This window comes from Ambystoma mexicanum, chromosome 1p (assembly GCF_040938575.1).
Source record: "Ambystoma mexicanum isolate Mex_15411 chromosome 1p, UKY_AmexF1_1, whole genome shotgun sequence".
NCBI lineage: Eukaryota > Metazoa > Chordata > Amphibia > Caudata > Ambystomatidae > Ambystoma > Ambystoma mexicanum.
This window is the reverse complement of record NC_090921.1, coordinates 182,040,837-182,061,840: the sequence shown is the minus strand read 5'-3', so window position 1 is coordinate 182,061,840 and position 21,004 is coordinate 182,040,837. Positions and strand designations below refer to the sequence as shown.

The 21,004-nt window shown below is 47.8% G+C and overlaps 1 protein-coding gene across 1 annotated transcript in view; it reads left to right on the top strand.

Annotated features, from left to right (window-relative positions):
- Nucleotides 1-21,004, top strand: part of DNAH2 (dynein axonemal heavy chain 2) — a 3,498,763-nt gene that overhangs the window by 3,416,255 nt on the left and 61,504 nt on the right. The window contains exons 84-86 of the mRNA XM_069646273.1: nucleotides 2,669-2,783; nucleotides 3,556-3,732; nucleotides 8,662-8,736. Coding sequence (XP_069502374.1) covers nucleotides 2,669-2,783; nucleotides 3,556-3,732; nucleotides 8,662-8,736 — 367 coding nt within the window. The remainder of the gene's footprint in view (nucleotides 1-2,668; nucleotides 2,784-3,555; nucleotides 3,733-8,661; nucleotides 8,737-21,004) is intronic.

The following is a 21,004-nucleotide window of genomic DNA, read 5'->3' as shown; positions in this document are numbered from 1 at the left end:
GCTCCTGATGACTTCTTGCTGGGTCTCCTTGAGCTGGGGGCACCGCTGCGGGGGCCGTCTGTGGTTCCTCTTTGCTGGCGACCATTCCCAGGGTCTGGGGTGCTGTGAAATTCTCGAAGTTTCCCTTGCAGCTGAGAGGGCATCTTCTTCTATCCATCTATCTATCTATCTGCTCTCTTCTATAGCATCACCAACACATAGGCCTCAGGGCGCTCACAAATAAAAACATAGAAAGACAATGAAAAGGGGAGAACCTAATAAGCAGAAAGGATGAGCCATAAAAAAATGTTTTGTCATTTAACCAGGTTCTTCATCAAAGAGGAACGTCTTCAAATGTTTTTTTTTTTAAAAGAGCAGATGATTTATTGTCAAGAAGATGTTTAGGAAGTAGATTCCACAAGCAGGGGCCCAGTAGTCAAAACTGGCTTCCCCAATTCTTTTCTGACGGGTAGGTGGTTGGATCAATCTATTAGTGTTATTGCAACATAGGGTACATCTGATATGATTTTTTATTATTCTGGATATTAGATAGGAGGGGGGTCACATCGTGAAGGCACTTAAAGACTGTAACAAAGCCCTTACATTGCAGCCTCTGCCGAATTGGTAGCCAATGCAAACTCCTGCAAGATTCGGTTACATGTGTCTGACGCTTCAGGCTACAGGCGGCGCGTACAGTGCCGTTCTGAATGATCTGGAGTCTCTTAATATTTGTCTGGGAGGTCCCTATCAGTAAGCTGTTATAATAATCCAGTTTAGAATTTAGGACAGCAGCTGCAATCATTGCTCGATTCACATCAGTTAGAAAGGGACGAACCTGCCATAATAACTGTGTGTAATAATAACATGTGGATTTTAGGTAACTCACCTGACAGTTGAAGGATAACTGGGGGTCAAGAAAAACGCCCAAAGTCTTCACTGATTTAGAGACAGCTTTTCCAGCTTGTGTTGAGCGCCTGGAATAAGAAGCTTGGTTTTAGAATTATTCAAGGCCTGAGAATTCAGTGTTATCCATTTTTGTAATACCAAGAAGATACCATTTATCTGCTCAGAATCATCAGTGTATATACAAAACAGCCTTGCTACAATCTGGCTGTCGTCAGCATAGTTTACGAAGTACACCCTGAGAGTAGACAATGGCCAGGAGCTGTATCCCTTCCTCCCTTGAAGTGATCCTGTGTGGACGGCCCCCCCAAAGGAGAACATCCATTTGTACATGAGCTGCTTGGCCTGGAGCGCTCTTACCACCACCCACATGTCTTTTCTCTTCTGTAGGGTTGCCTGGGCTAGATCTTGGTACATGCGGATTTCTGCCCTGTTCAATGTGACTGGCTCTGCTTGATTGCCAGCGCCGAGGATTGCTTGGTCGCACACCCGGCTCCTGTCATTTGGGGCTTGTCCTGTGGATCCTGTCAAAAAGGATTTCCCCTGTGTCTTCTTCCCCCAAGATATCTGAGAAATTCTGGAGGGCCCATGGCTTTTAAGCCGGTGTCTACTATTGACTCTGGGAGGTTCCTAATGTGTATGTTCGAACTGCGAGACCTGTTTTCCAGATCCTTTCATTGAAGTTCCACATTATGGGAGACCCTTGCAAGGTCTTCCAGGGCTAAATCAATTTTGCAGATGTCCTCTACAACCTCCTGGAGCACCCTTTCTGTAGTGTCCGTTCTTTCCTCCAGGGCTGTAAATTTGTCCAGGAATTCTTGAAAATAGTGAGGCTAGCCGCCTTGCCTGGGGGCGGCTTGTAGGCTCCCTGATGACTAGCGTATTCGCACAGGATTTCTGATCGGCCGCAATGGCTCCCTTCCATGCATGCTGTATATTTGGATTAATCGTGCGCAGGAGGGATGTGGCCTCTCACTTCTTCTCTTGGCCACCAGCGTCAGAGAAGAAGTGCGCCGACCGTGATGGGAGATGTCCACCCGCTTTTCCTCAGGTCTGATTTTGATCCGCCTTTTCCCGCAGTTCTCCTCTCCCCCAGTAGTGCCTGTGCCCTCCGGGCTGTTCCACCAGGGCAGTCAGCTGGTTGTCGCGCCTCCGGGATGCCAGCTCAGCCGCTTCTCTTCGGGTGCAGCTCTGCATCCCAGCAGGCTGCCTTCAAGCTTTTCCATTCGCCCGACCGTCGCAGCCACCCGGGACCCCATGGGGGACATTGCATGCGGTCTTATCCAGCGGGTCCCGTCTCTCACCGGGTTCTTCAGACTCCCAGGACCTCAGCAGGTGCTTCTGTAAGTTCTTTATGTGCAGAGATGCAGCATTGTCTCCTAATTTGCCCACCCTAATATTGTTGGCCTTGTCCCGGACGGAGCTCGACATGGTCACGTGTTTACCTCGCGGCCGATGTCTTGAAATCTATTTCATTGATTTTAACTGCTTGGGTGTGTTTAAGTATAAATGGTAGGCAGTCACACTTTACCTTGATAGAGTTTGTCATATACAGTGTTCACTAACTAAACCGGCCCCTAAGAACCATCCCACAGGTTTGATCCTGAAAATCCATTTTAACATTATTTTTGTTGCTTAATATTATTTCCTGTTATTAAGTAGCAGAACTCAGGGACGTAATATTACAAGTGAGTTTACTCTTAAATCTGGTGCTGTGTCATGAGTTTGTTTTCTTCCTAACCACATATGTGTTGGTAATTGGTTGCTGTGTGGTTTCTTTTGATAGTTCCTCACTTATTGAGTTGGAGAAGGGAATTCAAGGGTTGGTTGTAATGTCTACGAGTCTGGAGGAAACCTTCAACTGCATCTTTGATGCCCGTGTGCCCCCTCTGTGGGCAAAGGTAAGCAAACAGAAAACCTCAAAAGTCAGATTGCATGCACTGTTTTGGTGGTTGCTAATTTTGTCTGCCTAGTGTAAACGCTGCCCTCAATAACATACCACTTATATTTCAGTGCTCCTATTTTACACACAGTTACTTTTGCAAAAGTGAGTTCTCATTAGACAACAATCAACCAATCACTGGGTCACATGTGGCAGAGCTGCCATGGGGTCTACACTGTGGACATAGCACCTGGTCCACAGCCTGTCTGAACTTTTATTTTCTTTCAATCTACATTTCTATTCCCATCTTGCAGTTCCCTTTCTTTCCTTCTTATTTTTTCTTTGCTGGTTTTTCCTTTCCTTTCCCTTCTCTCATTCTTTCTTTCCTTACTCTTATTTCTTTCTTTACCATCTCACTTTATATTTGTCTTGCTTTCCCTCTTTGTCCATTCCTCCATCTCTTTCAATTTACATGTTCTGTCTTCCTTCCCTCCGTCTCTTTCAACTTACATTTTCTTCCTTCCTTCTTATCATTATTTCCTTCTTTCCTCCTTTCTTGCTTTCTCACATTAAATTAGATTATTGCCAATCATGTCATACAATTAGGCATTTTACAGTGATAGAGACGTTGATGTGAACATAGAATGAAACAGTGTGATGTGATCACAGAAGAGTCTGTATGAAGTTTAGTAGAGATCAGTTCAGGTTGAGAGTTGACAAGGCAAACAATTAGAAATGGAAAACACTGTTTTCCCCTCATTAAAATTATTGGGTTGCAATTGTTTTCACAGGCCTACCCTTCCAACAAGCTACTGGCATCTTGGACTCGAGAGCTAAGAGAGCGAGTGGATCAATTTGCCCTGTGGGCAGAGACGGCCCATCCACCACCTATCTATTGGCTATCGGCATTCACCTTCCCCACTGGGTTTCTCACTGCAGTTCTGCAGCTGTCTGCCCGGCAAAATGCTGTAAGTACAGAGACTTGGAGAGGTTCAGATGTTGGGAATGTTGAATGTTGAGTGCATTGCTGGGCAGAGATCTTGAGGTGATAACGGTCAGGTACAGGGATTATGGGATTATTGTGTTAGTTATAACCCAAACGGTCATAGGGGGTTAATTGCAGCAAATTTATAATTGTACATTTATTACGATCGATAGACATGGTAGATAGCCTATAGACAGGCTTGTTGTTAGAAAAGTATTTCATGTGGGATAAAAGGACCATGTTTCAAAATCCTGTACTGCTTGATTTTCTGTTATGTTGCACTTGCCAATGGGAAAAGCTTTAAAATGTTTCCTCACATCACCACATGTGCTTTGAAGATTTGTAAATCCATACTAGGAAACCTTTCCCATAATGTACAGGGCAATCTATCATGTTCTACCTATTTGTGGTCAACGTCTGTCCTTTTTTGATTTCATGCTAAATTTGTGATGTTCATATGTGACTCTTTCATTGAAGTAGCTGCTTTTGCAGACCTATTGCAAGCATATTCATTGTTCAGATGTGTCATGTGATCATTGCTTCCATCATGCTGGTGCACACGTTTTCCTGAAAGGAAGTGGCCAATCAATTGTGTTGCACTTTGAACTGCTATTGAAGAGTTTAGCCAAGCATGTCACATACAAACATCAATTACAAGATACATTTGTCAGAGTCAGAGCTGCATGCACATGAACAAAGGCCAAAGTTTAAAAATGAACCATGAATATTCAATCAAACCACCCAGTAGCATTCCAAAGACCTAGTAGAGCGGAGTTCCAAATCGTGGACCCAACCGTGTTAAGGTGCACTCCCCCTTCAGACCGATATTGATCTCAGATTCCTGATATGAGATTTTAGAAGTTTTAAATGCTTATTTTAGGGATTGATTGATTGATATTTTATTTCTATTACGCTCGTACACAAGTGTTTCAGAGCACGACAAGGCAAGGGAGGGGAACAGGGGAGAACAAAACAGCGATTTTACTAGGCCCAGTGACATTGAGAATGCGCAAGTGCATGGGAGAGGGGGAGGGGAAAAGTGCATGGAAGGGGGGAGAGGTGGAAAGTGTGAAGCAGAGGAGAAACAGATAAATAACAATAAATAAATAATAAAGGCAACAAGCAGTGGTAATGCAGCCAGCAATTTGCAAGTGCTAGGTTTAAGGCAGGATACAAAAGAATTCTGAAGCAGTGTGTGGAGCATGTAATTAGGATTATGTCGTCTTGGTCACTATATTGGCTGTGTTTGGAAGAATTATCAGGAATGCCGCTGCATACAAATCACATCTTTTATAGCATAAGAAAACCATCTCTGACTTTTTGTCTGAAGAATAGACTCTTAAGAGATGAATGTTGTTGATATTGTCCTGGTTGCTGACAAACCATTTATTTTGTCACTCTGATTATTAATTTATTGTGTAGCCTCTTCATAGATGTTGGGTATGATATAGGCATTCCGAGTATTGCATATAAACACCAAACCTTGCTCACCAGCTTGCTTGACAACACCAAACCACAATGGAATCGTTTGCCAGTACAAATTGCATGGGATCAAACATTTATACAGATGGCAGTGGGACCCAAACAGACTATCTAAGATGTACCCAGGGACAGATCCCCACTGCTGGAGGGAATGTGGGGAAAAAAGCAGACTACTGGTGTTAGGAAAGATTCCCCATTTTATGTGAAGTTTCCCTCCGGTTGTGTACCCCCAACTTTTTGCTGCTGTTGAATTCCATAGTTTAGCTTTACTAGAGGAGTACAGCCTTTTGCTGCACCCCCCTTGGCTTTTCGCTCACTTTATTCTGGGGAAACTGACATGCCATTAAAGACAGTCAGTACTGGGAGACTTTGTTTCCTTTAGTCCTTGTCAGTGTTGCATCTTTTCTGCAGCATGTTGCAAGTGCACAGTGTACCTTACAGTACAGTGCACTTGGGTATTTTCCAAGGCCCTAGATAATCTATAAGGATTTATTAGGAGACGTGCAGATGTGCCTTGGACAGGGCTCGTGGCAGCTTATCTTTTCATCTAACGTTAACCCTTTCCTGCCAGGTAAACCGTGTTAACCGCGTTTGGCACTAATAGGTGGCCTGGCTCCACCGAGGTTCTTTTGTCCTGTCCTTTGGCCATCTTGCCCCTTCAACTTCCCCAGGTAGAGCCGACCCGGGTCAGTCCTTATTTGGGCATGCATTTTCCCGCGAAGCGCCAAGCTTTCGCTGGCTTCTGCATGCCTTGTGTGTGTGCCTCCAGGATGTGGGTTGGACTGTCTGGTTCCAATACGCATCCTGGGTGCAAAGGAGTCTGGTGTGCTGTGAATGCCTGGGACCACAATGGTCCATGATTGGTCCACCCATGGTATGCCTGTATGTGAGCAGATCTCCCATTAGGTCCTCTTTGTTTTGGCGCGAAGGAGATTTTGGATAAGAGAGGGCTTCAAACACCCATACCATGTCGATCTCTGGAGTTCTCACTGAACGAACGATAGGATCCAAGTATCCTGAAACTAAGAAGCCGAGTCGTGGAACCGCTGGGGACCCGCTGGAAGGTTAGGCACCCTAAGCCTGCTGTCGTCCTGCTGGACCCCTCTGCATCTGATCGAACTAGAAGGTCTGCGAAAACGCTTTGACCCATTGGAATAGTGGGACTAACTATTATTCTTGCCACCTTCACAGTCATGGGCTAGTATAGCAGTTAACAGCGCATTTGTCCACTCTCCGATAGAGGTCTCGGCATGATGATAGTTGCCCGTCCAAGTGGCAGTGTGATATAACACCCAAGATCATCCAAGGGTACCCAGGTTTGCCTCCCCAGGCCTGGGCCACTTCTCTCTGTAGGGCCCTTATGCTCGTCTAGCCCCGCACGGCCGCCTCTCCAAGGCTCTAGGTTTCCTTGCAGGCAGCCCCTCTCTCCCCACCAGCTAATTGCATGTGCTACTCCTCAGGTATTAGTGTAAGAGGACTATCTCCAGTCAGTAGCGAGCCCGGAGGGCACAGCCTTTGTGGAGCAATCTTTCCTAACCCGCAGTGCAGCTTGAGGGCCCCGCGTACACAAGGAGGGAGTGGCCCGCCACGCCGCGTCCTTCACCTCCAGCTGGGCCGCTAAGCTCAACGCAGTCTGCTCATGTATGGGCCACCTCTCGGTGCCCGTAGGCGCACAAGTCTCCACCGCACCATGCCTCCCTCGGTCCTTCTCCTTTCTCGCCAGCCGGTACCCGGCTCCAAAGATGCCAGCAGCCGTGACGGGCCACTCCAGTGCTCGTTCCTTGCCTGCAGATCCTTGACTAATTCCGACCGTCCAGCCAGGCTGCTCCTCGGGTGGTGTGAGACGTGCTCCTCCATCCCTCACTCCAGCAGTTTGTTCTCTTGCCCTCTCGAGTCAGTGAGGTAGGATTTCTTCTCTGCTTTATGCTGGCGGTGCAGGCACCATTTCCTCCACAAGCACAACTCGCTGGCACATCAGTTTCTTCCATACTCCTCATACGTTCATACACCGCACAGAGCACTGATTGTGGTTACGGCAGCTCGGATTCCATCAGTATATTATCTGGATGGTCAGGGTTGCCCGGGAGCTCACAGGCTTGACTGGACTCTCTAGCACCCTCTCCAGCTTTGTTATTTTAATATAGTTCTGCCTAGCCATTATATCATTAATATGTATCAGTGATTTCAAAATAGCCAAGCAATCCATTCAGGTGGATGTTATGAAAAAGAAATAAGTGGCATTCAGCAGCATTATAAAAACTTAAAGACCTTTTGAACTATATTGACATTATGTTTAGGTACTCTCACCCTGAATGAACCCCCCCCCCCTCAGAAGATCAGAAACAGAAAATTTAGAGATCACTGTAAATAATATAAAAGAACCATCTTCTAATGATCAGCTGCAGCGGGTCTTTTCCACTTAATAAACCTTCAGAAGACCAAAAACTCAAAATTGAAGGATTGTCTGTTTATAATATGTATTAAGAATGAGAATGGTGAACTTTGAAGAAACTGACAACTATTTGAGACAAAAAGTAGCAACTAATCAAAATAACCCAAAATTCAAAAAGTGACACTTTTTTGAAAAATACTTCAAGTTTTACATACACAATAATAACAGAAGAAAAGCAACATTTGCCCTGTACCACCCAAGCCTGACTTTACAAACGCTAACTAACATAACTGCAGATTAATACTAGTATACACCAGGCATCTTGAATAAAGAGCCAACCAAAGAGAACCTTGGAAGCCAGATGTTGTAATCAAAAGAAAGTATAACCTGAACAAAAGGATTATCAACTTGAATACATTAATAGTTTAAAACACACTCTTTTATTAACAAACTTAATATCAGTAGTAGAGTAATCGAAAGTATACATTTAACTAATGTCATATGTACTTGTCTCATGATTGAGTATGTCTTGTTTCTTGTGTGTTTACATCAGTTAACCTGTTGCAGCTCAGATGAGACTCCTATGCAATAGACTCTATAGTATTAGAGGGCAGCGAGCAGCGCGATCATGCTATGAAGCTCTCAAAATGCTTTGGCCTCATTACAAGGTTGGCAGTACTGAGAAATAAAAGGCAGTTATTCTGCTGCTGCTACTTTTTCCCCACCGCTAAATTATAATGTTGGTGGATTTACCACTGGTGGTATTAACACATGGTAAATCCACCAATTTTGGGAGGAGAAATAAAGGAATCACACCTGATTACCACACTAATGGTAATTGAGTTTGGTAGTAATTCCTGCCGAATTACTGCCAAACGCGTAAATAGGCCCAAATGTGTTCATTGAGTATGACATATAGTGTAACCTATTATGTCACTACTTTTGTGATTTATAAAATGCGGCTACGATCCAAGCATATTGACCTATTGTATTTGAGGTATGAGCAGAAAATAATTTCCCTTTAATATTTTGTTTCAGATATCCGTCGACACCCTCTCGTGGGAATTCATAGTCTCCACTGTTGACGACAACAATCTGTTGTATAAACCAAAGGTAAGCTTATTATTCATGAACAGAAAAAACATAGATTACATGAAATGTACACAGTCTAGTGGCTCAATGCGACCACAGTTATTTTTCACTCCATTGTTTTAATATTGGATTCTTTGAATGCCACGTCATATGTCATCTTCGAAATCCCAACAAACTGACTGTTGGTTGCATTTTATGTGACATCTCATATAATATATATAGCATCGAACCATGGCGGTTAATGTGGGAAACTCTAAATGCTCAAGGTTTTAACGCCCTGGGACGAACGCACTCAGCTCTTCAGGGAGTTAAATTGCACAAAATAGCACTCCAGGAAACTCACATGTTAAAAAGGGACCAGGGAAGGCTTAGACATAAACAATACCCACACCGATATCACTCGTCATCGGACAGTAAACGGGCAGGGATATCGATTCTAATACACAAGGATGTGGGCTTCACACATATGGCACCCAGCAAGGATAGAGAAGGCAGATCCATAATGGTAATGGGGGATATCCATGGCAAGCGGCTTACGATCCTCTCGTTCTTCTCCCCAAATTCAGCACAGGAACCTTTTATGTTGCGGATCCTGGAGGAAGTAGGGAGCAGGGGCCAAGGGGAACTTCTGTTACTTGGAGATATGAACTTGGTAATAGACTGGGCCAAAGACAGGTCAGCGCAAACTATCTACTCCATGACAGGGTCGGCATCTCACACTCTGCATAACCGTTTAAATGATCTTCACCTATTAGACATACGGCATAATATACACCCCGACACCACCTCTTATAGGTACAACTCCCACGTACACATGTCAGCTTCACGTGTCGTTTACATTTTCGTTTCCAATACCATGTCCAAATTTGTCCTCTCCTCAGATATCGAACCTATGACCCTTGCCGACCATAACATGGTTACGGTGAGACTGAAAGACTGCCCCCACCACTGCCGCCAGGTATATTGCAAGACCCAGGGTGTCCGGAGGCTCTAAAGAGCGCAGTCTGGGAGTTACTCTCTAATACCCCCCCCCCCAGGACACCGCAGAAGGCAACCACTGGGATGCGTTGAAGGCGGTCACCAGGGGAGCCATAATGGCAAGTGCAACCACTATGAAACGGGTCCGGGGCTTGGCTGAAGAGCAATTAATAGGCGAGATAAAGAGGGCTGATAAGGCTCATAGCGGCACCCTAACCGGACAACGTCTCAGGCCGCTGACTACAACCAAGAGCCAGTTCAGACTCTTAAGGACCCAAAGAGCTGAGCTCACTATTCTTAAAATCCAACACAAATTCTATGAGCAGGGCAATATCCTGGGGAAACTCCTAGCGCACCTTCTCAGACAACAGGAGAGCCGATCATTTATACATACACCATTGTTGACTCCCAATGGAAAGAATGGAGGGATGAGAGGGAAAAAAGGGAATTGTTCCATGACTTTTATATAAGGCTGTACAGAACCAGGGCGACATCCAGTCATATTAAGACAGGGTGGAATTGCCTCAGCTTGCCGGAGGGAATAGGGAGTTCCTGGAGGCCCCAGTAGAGCCTTACTTCAATCTATACAAATATTAAACCCAAATAAGGCCCCTGGACGGATTTACGGGCAGTTTTTAAAGATCATTGGACATATCCTAGTGAAACCTCTGGCAGCCGTCTATAATTCCACCAGAAGCGGGGGCCATCTCCCAGCCTCAATGACAGAGGCCCAGGTGACCTTACTACCCAAGCCGGGAAAGGACCCCAAACAATGCTTTTCTTATAGGCCTAGATTCTAAGATATTTGCTAAAATTCTCCCCACTATGTTGGAGAAATTCATGCCTATGTTTATGATCCCCCTCCCCACTTTCATGTTATAGTCGGATTGTCACAAGGCCAATATAACTGTCTTTGTTCTTGTTACTGTTTTATGTTATCCCATCCCCCACCCCATTCCCTTCTTGTCTTGTGGCGCCTTGAAACACTTGTGTATAGCCGCCATACAAATGTCCAATAAATACAAATGATCAGTCGGGATTCATTAAAGGGGTGGGCGTGGCTATGAGGCCATGTAGAAAGATGTATCTCCTGCGGAGCTCCTACTGATCCGTAATGATCCTTTGATGAAACAAAGTCAAATTCGAATGCTGGTACTTCAAAAGAGTATTCCGGAGGCATGAATGTGCGGCGCATGCATGGGAGCAAGCTGGAGGCTGGAAGAGTTGGAGATATCTAGTTAAGAGCCGACGAAGTGACTGTATCCAGCAATGAAGAACAAAGACCAAAATGGCCGGCGCAGCAGAACAAAGAGCTGTGTGAGTTGGATAAACGGCAAGGAGGGTTTGCATGGCACAACGGGAGAAGCGAAGCGATGGAAACTAGCTGACACAAGGAATCTGGTCGGCAAAAAATATGAAAGGAGGTGCGCGGATACTGTAGCGAGCGGGATACCTCGAGATGTAAGCAGCCCTGCGCTGACAGAGAATCCCAGCAGTGTGCCGCAACAACAGTGGTCACCCAGGGCCCTGTGTAGAAGAGGAGAGCGCATGTGGTTTGCAGGCGCGGGTTGGACGGTGATGGCCCCTGCTTCTGCATAGCCCAAGCTGACACGAGCAATCCGGCACTGGGGTATAAGATTGGTACCCCAGAGCTCCGAGTGGAGGAGCAGCGAGAAAGTGAAGAGCACCGGACATCAGGTGGGGAAGAGCTGCGCAGCCCCTGGACAACAGACAGAGCGAGGGAGACATAGCCTGCAGGAGTGGAGACACACAGGGTTTCCCTACCACGCTTCATCACCACCAAGACCCTGAAGGCGGACATAGAGGCGGAGAATACTAGAAAGTGGTGTCAGAGGAAGGCACGAGAGATTGGAAAGAGCAATCATCAACGTGGAGTCCAAGCCGGAGGCGACCAGTGGGGAAGTATTAATAACTGTCGAGTCGCCCCTTCTGGGATTCTGCGTTGCAGGTGCGGAACTGGACATTAACTCGAGAGCCTGAGTGGTTCCCAACGTGGTCCGCTTTAGCATAGGTGGCGCTGAACAGACCCGGACACACTTGCTGCAGTGGCTTCCACCGCGGCTCTGCGGTTCCCATCGTGGTCCGCCACATGCAGAGAGAGCCTCGATACACTGACTTATAAGTGGCGGCGGTTCCCAGTGAGGTCCACCCCACAGAGCCGCATTGATAGGATACCATCAACAGCCAGCCTCCCCGAATATACTATAACAAACTGCACTCTAGGCGGTCCGGCTGGCGCCGTCCGTCAACACAAGAGGAGGGAACCGCGGCCCATACAACAAATTGTTTTTCGCTCCCACACAAAATAAACACTCCCACAGAGAGCAGGCAGTTCGGCCTGAATCACAAGAAGCCAGATGGTCTGCGGCACCGGAGGAGCCCGAATTGGGCAGTTCTACAACCCAATGGCAAGAAAGGACTTGAGCTGACCAGAGCATTGTGCACAACGCACTAAACCTAGACAAGGTAAGGGATCACACGTACGACCCTTAAGTTGGCATACTAAGGGTGCATCCAGTTGTGTGACTCTAGGGGGAGCTGAAGTATTTCCCTGGCGTGACTCCCATCTGCGCCAAAGGAGTACAGAAAGTAATGGGAACACCTGTGTTGAATGGGCCAAGAGGAAGGAACTTAACACTGCAGCTGTGGTGAGGTGGGAGGGCGAAGAAGGGTGCTCTGGAGAACAAGGTGCAAATGGCCCTAGAGAGAGTGCATGGCCCTGAGGCTCACAACGACCACTAATCTGCAGATCATTGAGCGGTTACAAGAAGGAGATACTGCCACCGCTCAGCCAGGACGGATTGAGGAACAGGTAGAACAGCCGGAGGCACCAAGAGGGCCCCAGGCTAAGACCTCGTAAGCAAGAACTTAAAGGGCCCGCAACATCAGGCCTCTGGGATTTGCTTCTTTGCACGGACCTGAAACGCAGATGAGCACTTCAGGATTTTGACAGTCAAGAGTGTGGCAAGGTGCTTTTGCCCGCCACTAGATGCAACACTGTGCTCTGGATGGGGAGGGGGTGCTTGTTGGACAGGATAGCCGATTTCTGGCGGTGCGACAGACATTCCAGGATGGGAGAAGGGGCAACAGAGCCTGAGTCGCTAGCATAGGAAGCGTGGCAAGCAGCGGAACTGGCACGTTGGATCAAATAGACGCTGTTGCGGGTACAGAGACAGGAAGTGAACAGTAGTCATGGGTCCAAACATCATAAGAGTAAAGGGAAACAACTTACCCTGGAAGCATGCACTAAGCCTACGCCCTCCAAGGAGGGTTCCCCACAGGCAACCTCAACACCTCAAAAGGAGCAGATGTTTGTGGAAGGAGACCAGCAGATCCTTGCGACCATAGCTATGCTGAAACAGTCCCTGGAAGCAAAGATAGACACCATTAGAATTGATGTGTCCCTGCTACGGCAAGATGTAAGGGCCCTAACGGAACATACAGGAATGCTCGGAAAGTCGATGCTGGAGAACACAAGTGGTCTTAAAGACACTGCAGAAGAAGTAAGGGTACTGCGCCAACAAGTGCTTAATCTAGAAGATAGGTTGGAGGACATGGAGGGCAGGGCCTGATGCAACAACGTACGCATTATTGGTCTCCCAGAAGGAGAAGAGGGTGCATAACTGACGGAGTATATTGAAACGCTACTGCACCAAGAAATTGCCAAGGCTTCACAGTGGAAAGGGCACACAGGGCACTAATGCGGAGGCCTCTGCCAGGGACCCAGCCAAGACCAATAATAGCCAGGATCCTGAACTATCGTGATAGGGAAAGGATCCTTGAGCACTTCCGAAAAGGGGATACAATACAACGGGCGTCGGCCACGATAACAGCGTGCCCAAACTACACCCTGTGGGTTTAGAAGCAGTGAATGAGCTACGTCACGGTTAAGAGGAGACTGAGGGAGGCTAACCAGAAATATATGCTTTTGTACCCGGCCAGGCTGAAGTTGATCCATAAAGGCCATGCGCTTTTCTTTGACAATCCAGAGGACATACACCAATGGATGGACATGCAGAGCTTGCCGGCAGAGGAGGAAGCGGATCCAGATGGACAAGAGTAACGGCAAAAAGAAGCTGCAACCAGCGCAAACTGTAAAGTCTTAACAACATGCATCTTATCGGGAGGAGAAAAATGACGAAAGTTTCTAAAATCAGGAGCTAACAGTATGGCACTTTCCAAGCCGCACTATGTAGGAGCGTACCATACCCCAAGTTGCATTGGACTGCAAGGATACTAGCTGTTATGTATCTGCCCACCGTGCCTGACGTTCCAGGACATGATCCAAGGACGGCGGCGAGTAGTGGGAGAGCCTGAGCACGTGGAATCGAGCTGGGCAGTTATTTGGAAGGGGAGGAGGGGGGAGTTGGGGAAGTTAAGGGGGGAAGGGTAGCCTACAACTGTATTACTGGGGATTATTGGAGTCGCAACATGAGGAGAACACCTGGCAGGCTGCATCTTGAAGCAAAATGGGGGAACTTAAAGTAGTATCCTGGAATGTCAGGGGCTTGAATAATCATATTAAACGCAACAGAGCTATGGCTTATTTGCAGCGCCAGAAGATAGATATTGCCCTATACAAGACACGCACCTCAGTGAAGAAAACCTGAATACTTTGCCCCGCAAGTGGAGTCGGAGGACAGTGGGCTCGTCATATTCGGCATATGCCAGAGGGGTCCTAATATGGGTTCCACTGAGGGTCCCGTTTAGAGTTCTTCAAACCACATCAGACGAGGAAGGTAGATTGGTTGTATTACAGGGGATGGTGGAGAACAGAGAGATTTGCATCATTAATACGTATGCGCCGAATCAAGACACAGTGGCATACTTCTGATCATTGTATTCCAGGATCTGCCCCTATAGAGACAGAATATTAATATGGGGAGGGGATTTCAACTGTACACTCAACCCGATTGTCGATAGGTCGGATGATAAATACACACCTCCAGCTCCGGCGGCCAAGGCCCTGAACTTGCTATTACAGGCATTTAAGCTATCAGATGTGTGGAGGACAATGCATCCACAGGGACAATATACTCCCACTATACTGCTCCCGCCAATCTCTACACAAGGTTAGATTATGTGTTTGCTGGAGAGGAAACACTAGGATAATTCACAAAGGCAGAATACAAGACGAGAGTGCTTCTGGATCATGCGTCCTTGGTGGTTACGTGGCAGCTTCTTCCCCCCAGGGCTAGAATCCCTACATGGAGGTTGAGGGTGGAGGTGCTCAAGGACACAGGATTTCGCGAGGCCCGAAGGGAGGAGGTGAAGGAATATTTTATACACAACACAGGGAGTGTGGAGTCGGCTGGGACGCTGTGGGAGGCCTTCAAAGTTGTGCTGCACGTTGCGGCTATAGCTGAATCAAAAGGGATATAAGATATGATAGAGAGAGACCTGGGCAAAGCAGAGGCTGAATTAGAAGCCTCTGAGACTGCAGGAGACAGAACCCAGGAGAGTGCACAAGGGGTGGCCCGCCTGCAGAAAGAATGTTTGGTACACTGGGACAGGCTGGGTAAGCTAAGATATAAGAAATATGTGGAACGTCAACATGTGGAAGGAGACAATCCCCGGCGCCTCTTGGCCTGGTTGTACAAGAGCGAGACTGCGAGGGAAATGATAAAGGCCCTAGTGGGGGGTGATGGGACATTGTGCGAGACTCAAAAAGGGGTGAATCATTGCTTTTACAAATATTATAAGCTATATGAGGAAACCTCAGAATGCCTGAGGTCGAAATTGAGGAGGCATTGTCAGAGATGCATCTTCCCAAATTAGATGTAGAAGTAGCAAACCAATTAGAGGCCCCCCCCATAACCGCAGTGGAGATGGAACAGGTGATACAAGAGCTACCGACAGGTAAAGTCCCAGAAGCAGATGGCCTGCCCAGCGAATTCTACAAGGAATATAGAGCAGTGGTCGCTGCCCTAATGCTAGCAATGTTGAACGAGGCATTGAGCACAGGCAAACTGCCTGGGTCGCTTAGAGAGTCGATAATAATTCCCCTCTTGAAACCCAGCAAACCAGCTACAGACTGTGGCTTATACAGACCCCGGTCCCTGCTGAATCAGGACGGTAGGATCCTCTCAGCTTTATTGACTAACAAGCTCAAACCAGCTATTGCCAACTTAATACACCCGGACCAGACAGGATATGTCCCGCATAGACAAATCACCAATCTGAGATGACTACACCACATAATGGATCACACCCAGAATAGTACACAGCACCTGACAGTGGCCTCGCTAGACGCGGTCAAGGCGTTTGACTCGGTCAGGTGGCCCTGGCTGATAGCAGTGTTGGAAAGGTTTGGTATGGGCCCCACGTATGTAAGGTGGGTGCAGCTGCTCTATAGCGAGCCGATGGCAAGAGTTAAGATGGGCACGATTATATCAACAGTTGAAGACAGGCACTAGGCAAGGTTGCCCATGGTCCCTGATGCTCTTCATCCTTGCGTTGGAGCCATTGGCAATCTACCTCCGAAAAGAATATATAGAGACGGGGATCGCTACACCGGGAGGTATGCATCTATTCTCGCTGTACGCAAAAGACACGCTTCTGTACTTTCAGCTCCCAGAGGATGACCTGCAGTATATCCTAGATGTGCTAGAATGCTATGCGGCCTTGTCGGGTATCACAATTAATGCGCAGAAGTCTAGCCTGTTCCCCTTGGTAGGATATGTGGGACAACCCAAGCGCACATTGCCGGTGCTGCCGATCAGATGGGAGATTGATACGTTCAGGTACTTAGGCGTAGATATATACCATGACCCCAAGACGGAGCACATGCAGAATACACAGAAAGTTGTGGACAAAATAAAGAATTCTCCAGCATGGGGTCTGGCATGGATTCACATGCTCATGAATATTCCCCGTCGTCAGGCCGGGAATCCTCGGTATAGAAAAAATCAGTATCAGTTTTGTTTTTGATCTGTCTTTCTCAGTATTAACCAATCACTGGTGTCTGGGTCATACTGCCCCCAGCCAATGACTGCCCTCTCCCTAAACCCCGCCCCCGGCAGCCATCCTCAGATTTTTACTGCACGTTCAAGTGTTGGGAGTCCTCATGCTGTAGCTCTCGAGCTTTTGCTGCGTTTTCGCGCTTTTTTCAGGGCTACTCCGGCTCTTCAACCAGCTCAAGAGGTCCCGGTGCAGGATGATCCTCGTCGCACCGGCGTGGCCGAGGCAGATCTGGTTCCCGGACCTTCTGGACTTGTCAGCATCCACACCAGTCAAGCTGGCGACGGACGTGGATCTTCTCTCCAGAGAAGGAGGCGCCATTCTTCATCACGAACCAGAGTCGCTGAACTTGCAGGCCTGGCTCCTGCAGCACTAGAGTTTGGAGGATACGACATCCCGGCCGACTGCAGAGAGGTGCTTGCGAAGGCCAGGGCATCCTCAACTCTCAAGTGCTATGGACACAAATGGAAGAGGTTCTCTGTCTGGTGCCGTGCACAGAAGATTAACCCTCTGCGGATTACGGCCCCTCAAGTATTGCCGTACCTATTGTCCTTGGCCAAGGCTGGCCTGTCTCATGCTTCCATCAAGGTACATCTGGCTGCCGTCTCAGGTTACACCAGAACTACAGGACGGGCGTCCTTGTGGTCTCATCGACTGGTGAAGGAATTTATGAAAGGACTGTTCCGATCATTCCCGCCGGTCAAGGCCTCTCCCCCGGCGTGGGCGCTCAACGTGGTGCTGACTACGCTCATGGGGGCCCCATTCGAGCCTATGCATTCAGTGCCGTTGAAGTTTCTGTCGTGGAAGACAGCATTCCTCGTGGCCATCACCTCTGCACGACGAGTGGGAGAGATCCAGGCCCTGTCTTGCAAGCCTCCATACTTGACTTTTCACGACACGATGGTGGTACTAAGGATGCACCCCTCCTTCATGCCCAAGGTGCCGTCGGACTTCCACCTCAACGAGCCCTTGGTGTTGCCAGTTTTCTTCCCGTCGCCTTCGTCGCCGGCTGAGAGGACTCTGCACTTGCTGGATGTAGCTAGAGCGCTGAAGTTCTACGTGGACCGCATGAAGAGTTTTCAGAAGACATCACAGCTGTTTGTGAACTTTGGACCTGTGAATCAAGGGAAGGCTCTCTCGAAGACTTCCATTTCCAAATGGCTCTCCGGCTGCATCATGCACTGTCACCGGTTGGCAAACCGACCGTTGCCAGGCCGTCCGAGAGCCCATTCGACCAGAGCGATCGCTGCTACTACGGCGTTCCTGTCTGGTGTGCCCCTGCCGACATCTGCAGGGCTGCTACGTGGAGGTCGACGCACACCTTCACGAGATTCTACTGCGTCGACCGGGATTCCAGAGAGGAGTCCAGAGTCGGCCAGTCAGTGCTGCGCAACCTGTTCGCCTAAGGTGAGCCTGATGAGGAGGTAAGAGTTGCTTAATGTTGAGTTGTTGTATTGCTTGATATTGAGCCTTTTGCCACCTCCCGTGGTTGTGCATGTGTATACTGCTATGTATTCTTATATTCATAAGCATGTGAATCCATGCCAGACCCCATGCTGGAGAAGGAACAAGTTGCTTACATGTAACTGTTGTTCTCCAGCATGGGTCTGGCATGGATTCACATGCGAACCCTCCTGCCTACCCCTCTGCGGCTCTTCACTTGGTCATACTGCCACTTCACGTGCTACCAAATGTGAGGCTGGCTGCCGGGGGCGGGGCTTAGGGAGAGGGCAGTCATTGGCTGGGGGCAGTAAGACCCAGAGACCAGTGATTGGTTACTACTGAGAAAGACAGATCAGAAACGAAACTGATACTGATTTTTTCTATACCGAGGATTCCCGGCCTGACGACGGGGAATATTCATGAGCATGTGAATCCATGCCAGACCCATGCTGGAGAACAACAGTTACAGGTAAGTAACTTGTTCCTTCTATGGCATTCTGGACCAAACTGCCACTGTCGATGATGGGGAGAGCAGCGCTGCTAAAAATGGTAGTGCTACCAAGGTCATTGCATTTTTTCGCTAATGTCCCGCATGATATTCCGCAACTGCTCTTCAAGAGGTTGAACGAAAATGTAGGAACTTTCTATGGCATGACTCGAGATGCAGGGTGGCATTGCAGAAGCTCCAGGACCTGTACGAGCAAGGAGGGATTAAAGTGCCTAATTTCGAGATATATTTTGTTGCTAGCCAACTGCAATTTGTAACCAAATGGCTATAGGATGAACAGACACAAGAGTCACAGTTGCTGCAGGTGGCAGTAGCCCTGTACTTTCTTAAGGAAGTGATATGGACAGCTGCACCCTGCAAATCTAGCCCACATCTACTATTGAGGTTGGGAAAGGCGATGTGGCAACGGGCTTGCCGGTTATTGGGGCAGGTGGAACCATATTCTCCACAGATTCCACTTGTCACTCTATATGGGGAAGAGCACCAGATTTGTTTAAATGTGAAGAAGTATTGGGAGCCCGTGGGAGTGGCAACAGTGGGAGACATGCTGAAGGAAGGGAAGCCATTAGAGTTTGGCGAATTGGCGGCGAATACAGGGTCGCACCTGGGACAGCATCTCACTTTTTCGACCGTCTTTTGACTTATATTAGATGAGTATGGTCAACGGTAGTAGAAGGTTTACAAGAGGATGAAAGGCTAGAGACGCTTTATGACATCTCAGAGGGCGGCCATGAGGTCTCGAGAATATATACATGCTACTGATTGGCAGGCTGGGCGGGGGGATGGAGCAGGTTAGACAGTGCTGGGAGGTGGATTTGCAGGAACAACTGCCAGAGGAGATGTGGGGCCAGAGTCATGGTCTACCATAAGAAGGTGTCTAGGAATGCCAGACTACAGCACATACAATTGTATGTGACACACAGGGCATACCTGACCCCTGGATGAATAGCAGAGTTCGGCCACGCAGTAGCGCAATCCTGCCCAAAATGCAGATTAGCTAACGCAGACCTAGTTCACATGTTTTGGGCCTGCGAGAAGATTAGACAATTTTGAGATGAGATAGCCCAAGTATTAGCAAGACCGGGTATCATTTTAGATACCGGATCCACAAAGGCCTGCTTGCTAGGCTGCTTTTCAAGCCCCAAGAAGATAAGACATGTGAATAAGCTAAAAGACCTTGCATATATACTAGCAAAGCATAGGATAGCGATGTGCTGGAAAGCACATCAGGGGCCGCGACACAGGGATGGTGGGCGTAACTCCAGAAATTGATGAATGCAGAGACTATGGCCTGGCAGGAAGCAGCTAGTCACAACCCGGAGCAGAAGAATATGGGGTTGGAGGCCTGGAGACAGATAGTAATGGATGTTATTGCTGCCGGATATGACGATGTCAGGGACAGGATAGGTGAGGAAACGTAAGATACCAGACAAGCGGGATGTAGTGGAATTTAGTTGCGCATGGTTCTGTCATTAGACGCAGTAGGCAGGAGGAGGGGAGTTAGGGGGGGACAAGCAGACGTAGCCTTGTATTTTGCAGTTATATTTGGATGTACATGTCTGTATATTATGAACACAAAAACAATAAAAATGTGTTAAAAAAGGGTGGCCCACTGTAGATAATATAAGAAGAGTACTATATCTAATTGACAAGTCCGCAGGAATTTGAGCCATTTGCTATTACTGGCGCTCAACACCAAAAAGGCATTTGACAGCGTAGAATGGGGGTTTCTGCGAGAATTATAATAATAACTAGTTTGTATATAGCGCTACAAACCTGCAGGTATCTAAGAGCTGCAATAACAGTTCATATTAGTAGAGGTCCTGAATAAATTTCATTTTGGTACCAAAATATCCCAGATGATTCTCTCCAATTATATGACCGCCTCTGCAAGACTGCTAGTCAACAAGGCCCTGACAGCACTGATCTTAATTAGCAGAGGCACCAGGCAGGGCTGTCCCCGCTCACCGCTAATTAGCAGAGGCACCAGGCAGGGCTGTCCCCGCTCACCGCTGCTGTTTGCACTGGTGATGGAATCCCTGGCAGCGCGCATAAGAGCCAATGAGCGCATTATGAGAATACAATTTGGTGGATCTCAGCGAGAGGTTAACCTTTTTGCAGACAATGTGATTCTGACACTGACAGACCCCCTTGTTTCACTACAAAGCATAAAGGACCAACTCACTTGCTATGGACGGGTCTTAGGGTTTAAAATTAACAACTCTAAATCCGAGCGAGATGCTGGGTCATAATATTCCTCCCTGGCCCGCCTGAGGGAAGATCTTCAACATAGGCTTCTGTTTGCTTGGCCTGCTAAGACTATTAAATACCTGGGGGCCAATATATCAGGCAAGGTTGGGGACCTTTTTGGTTTTGTGC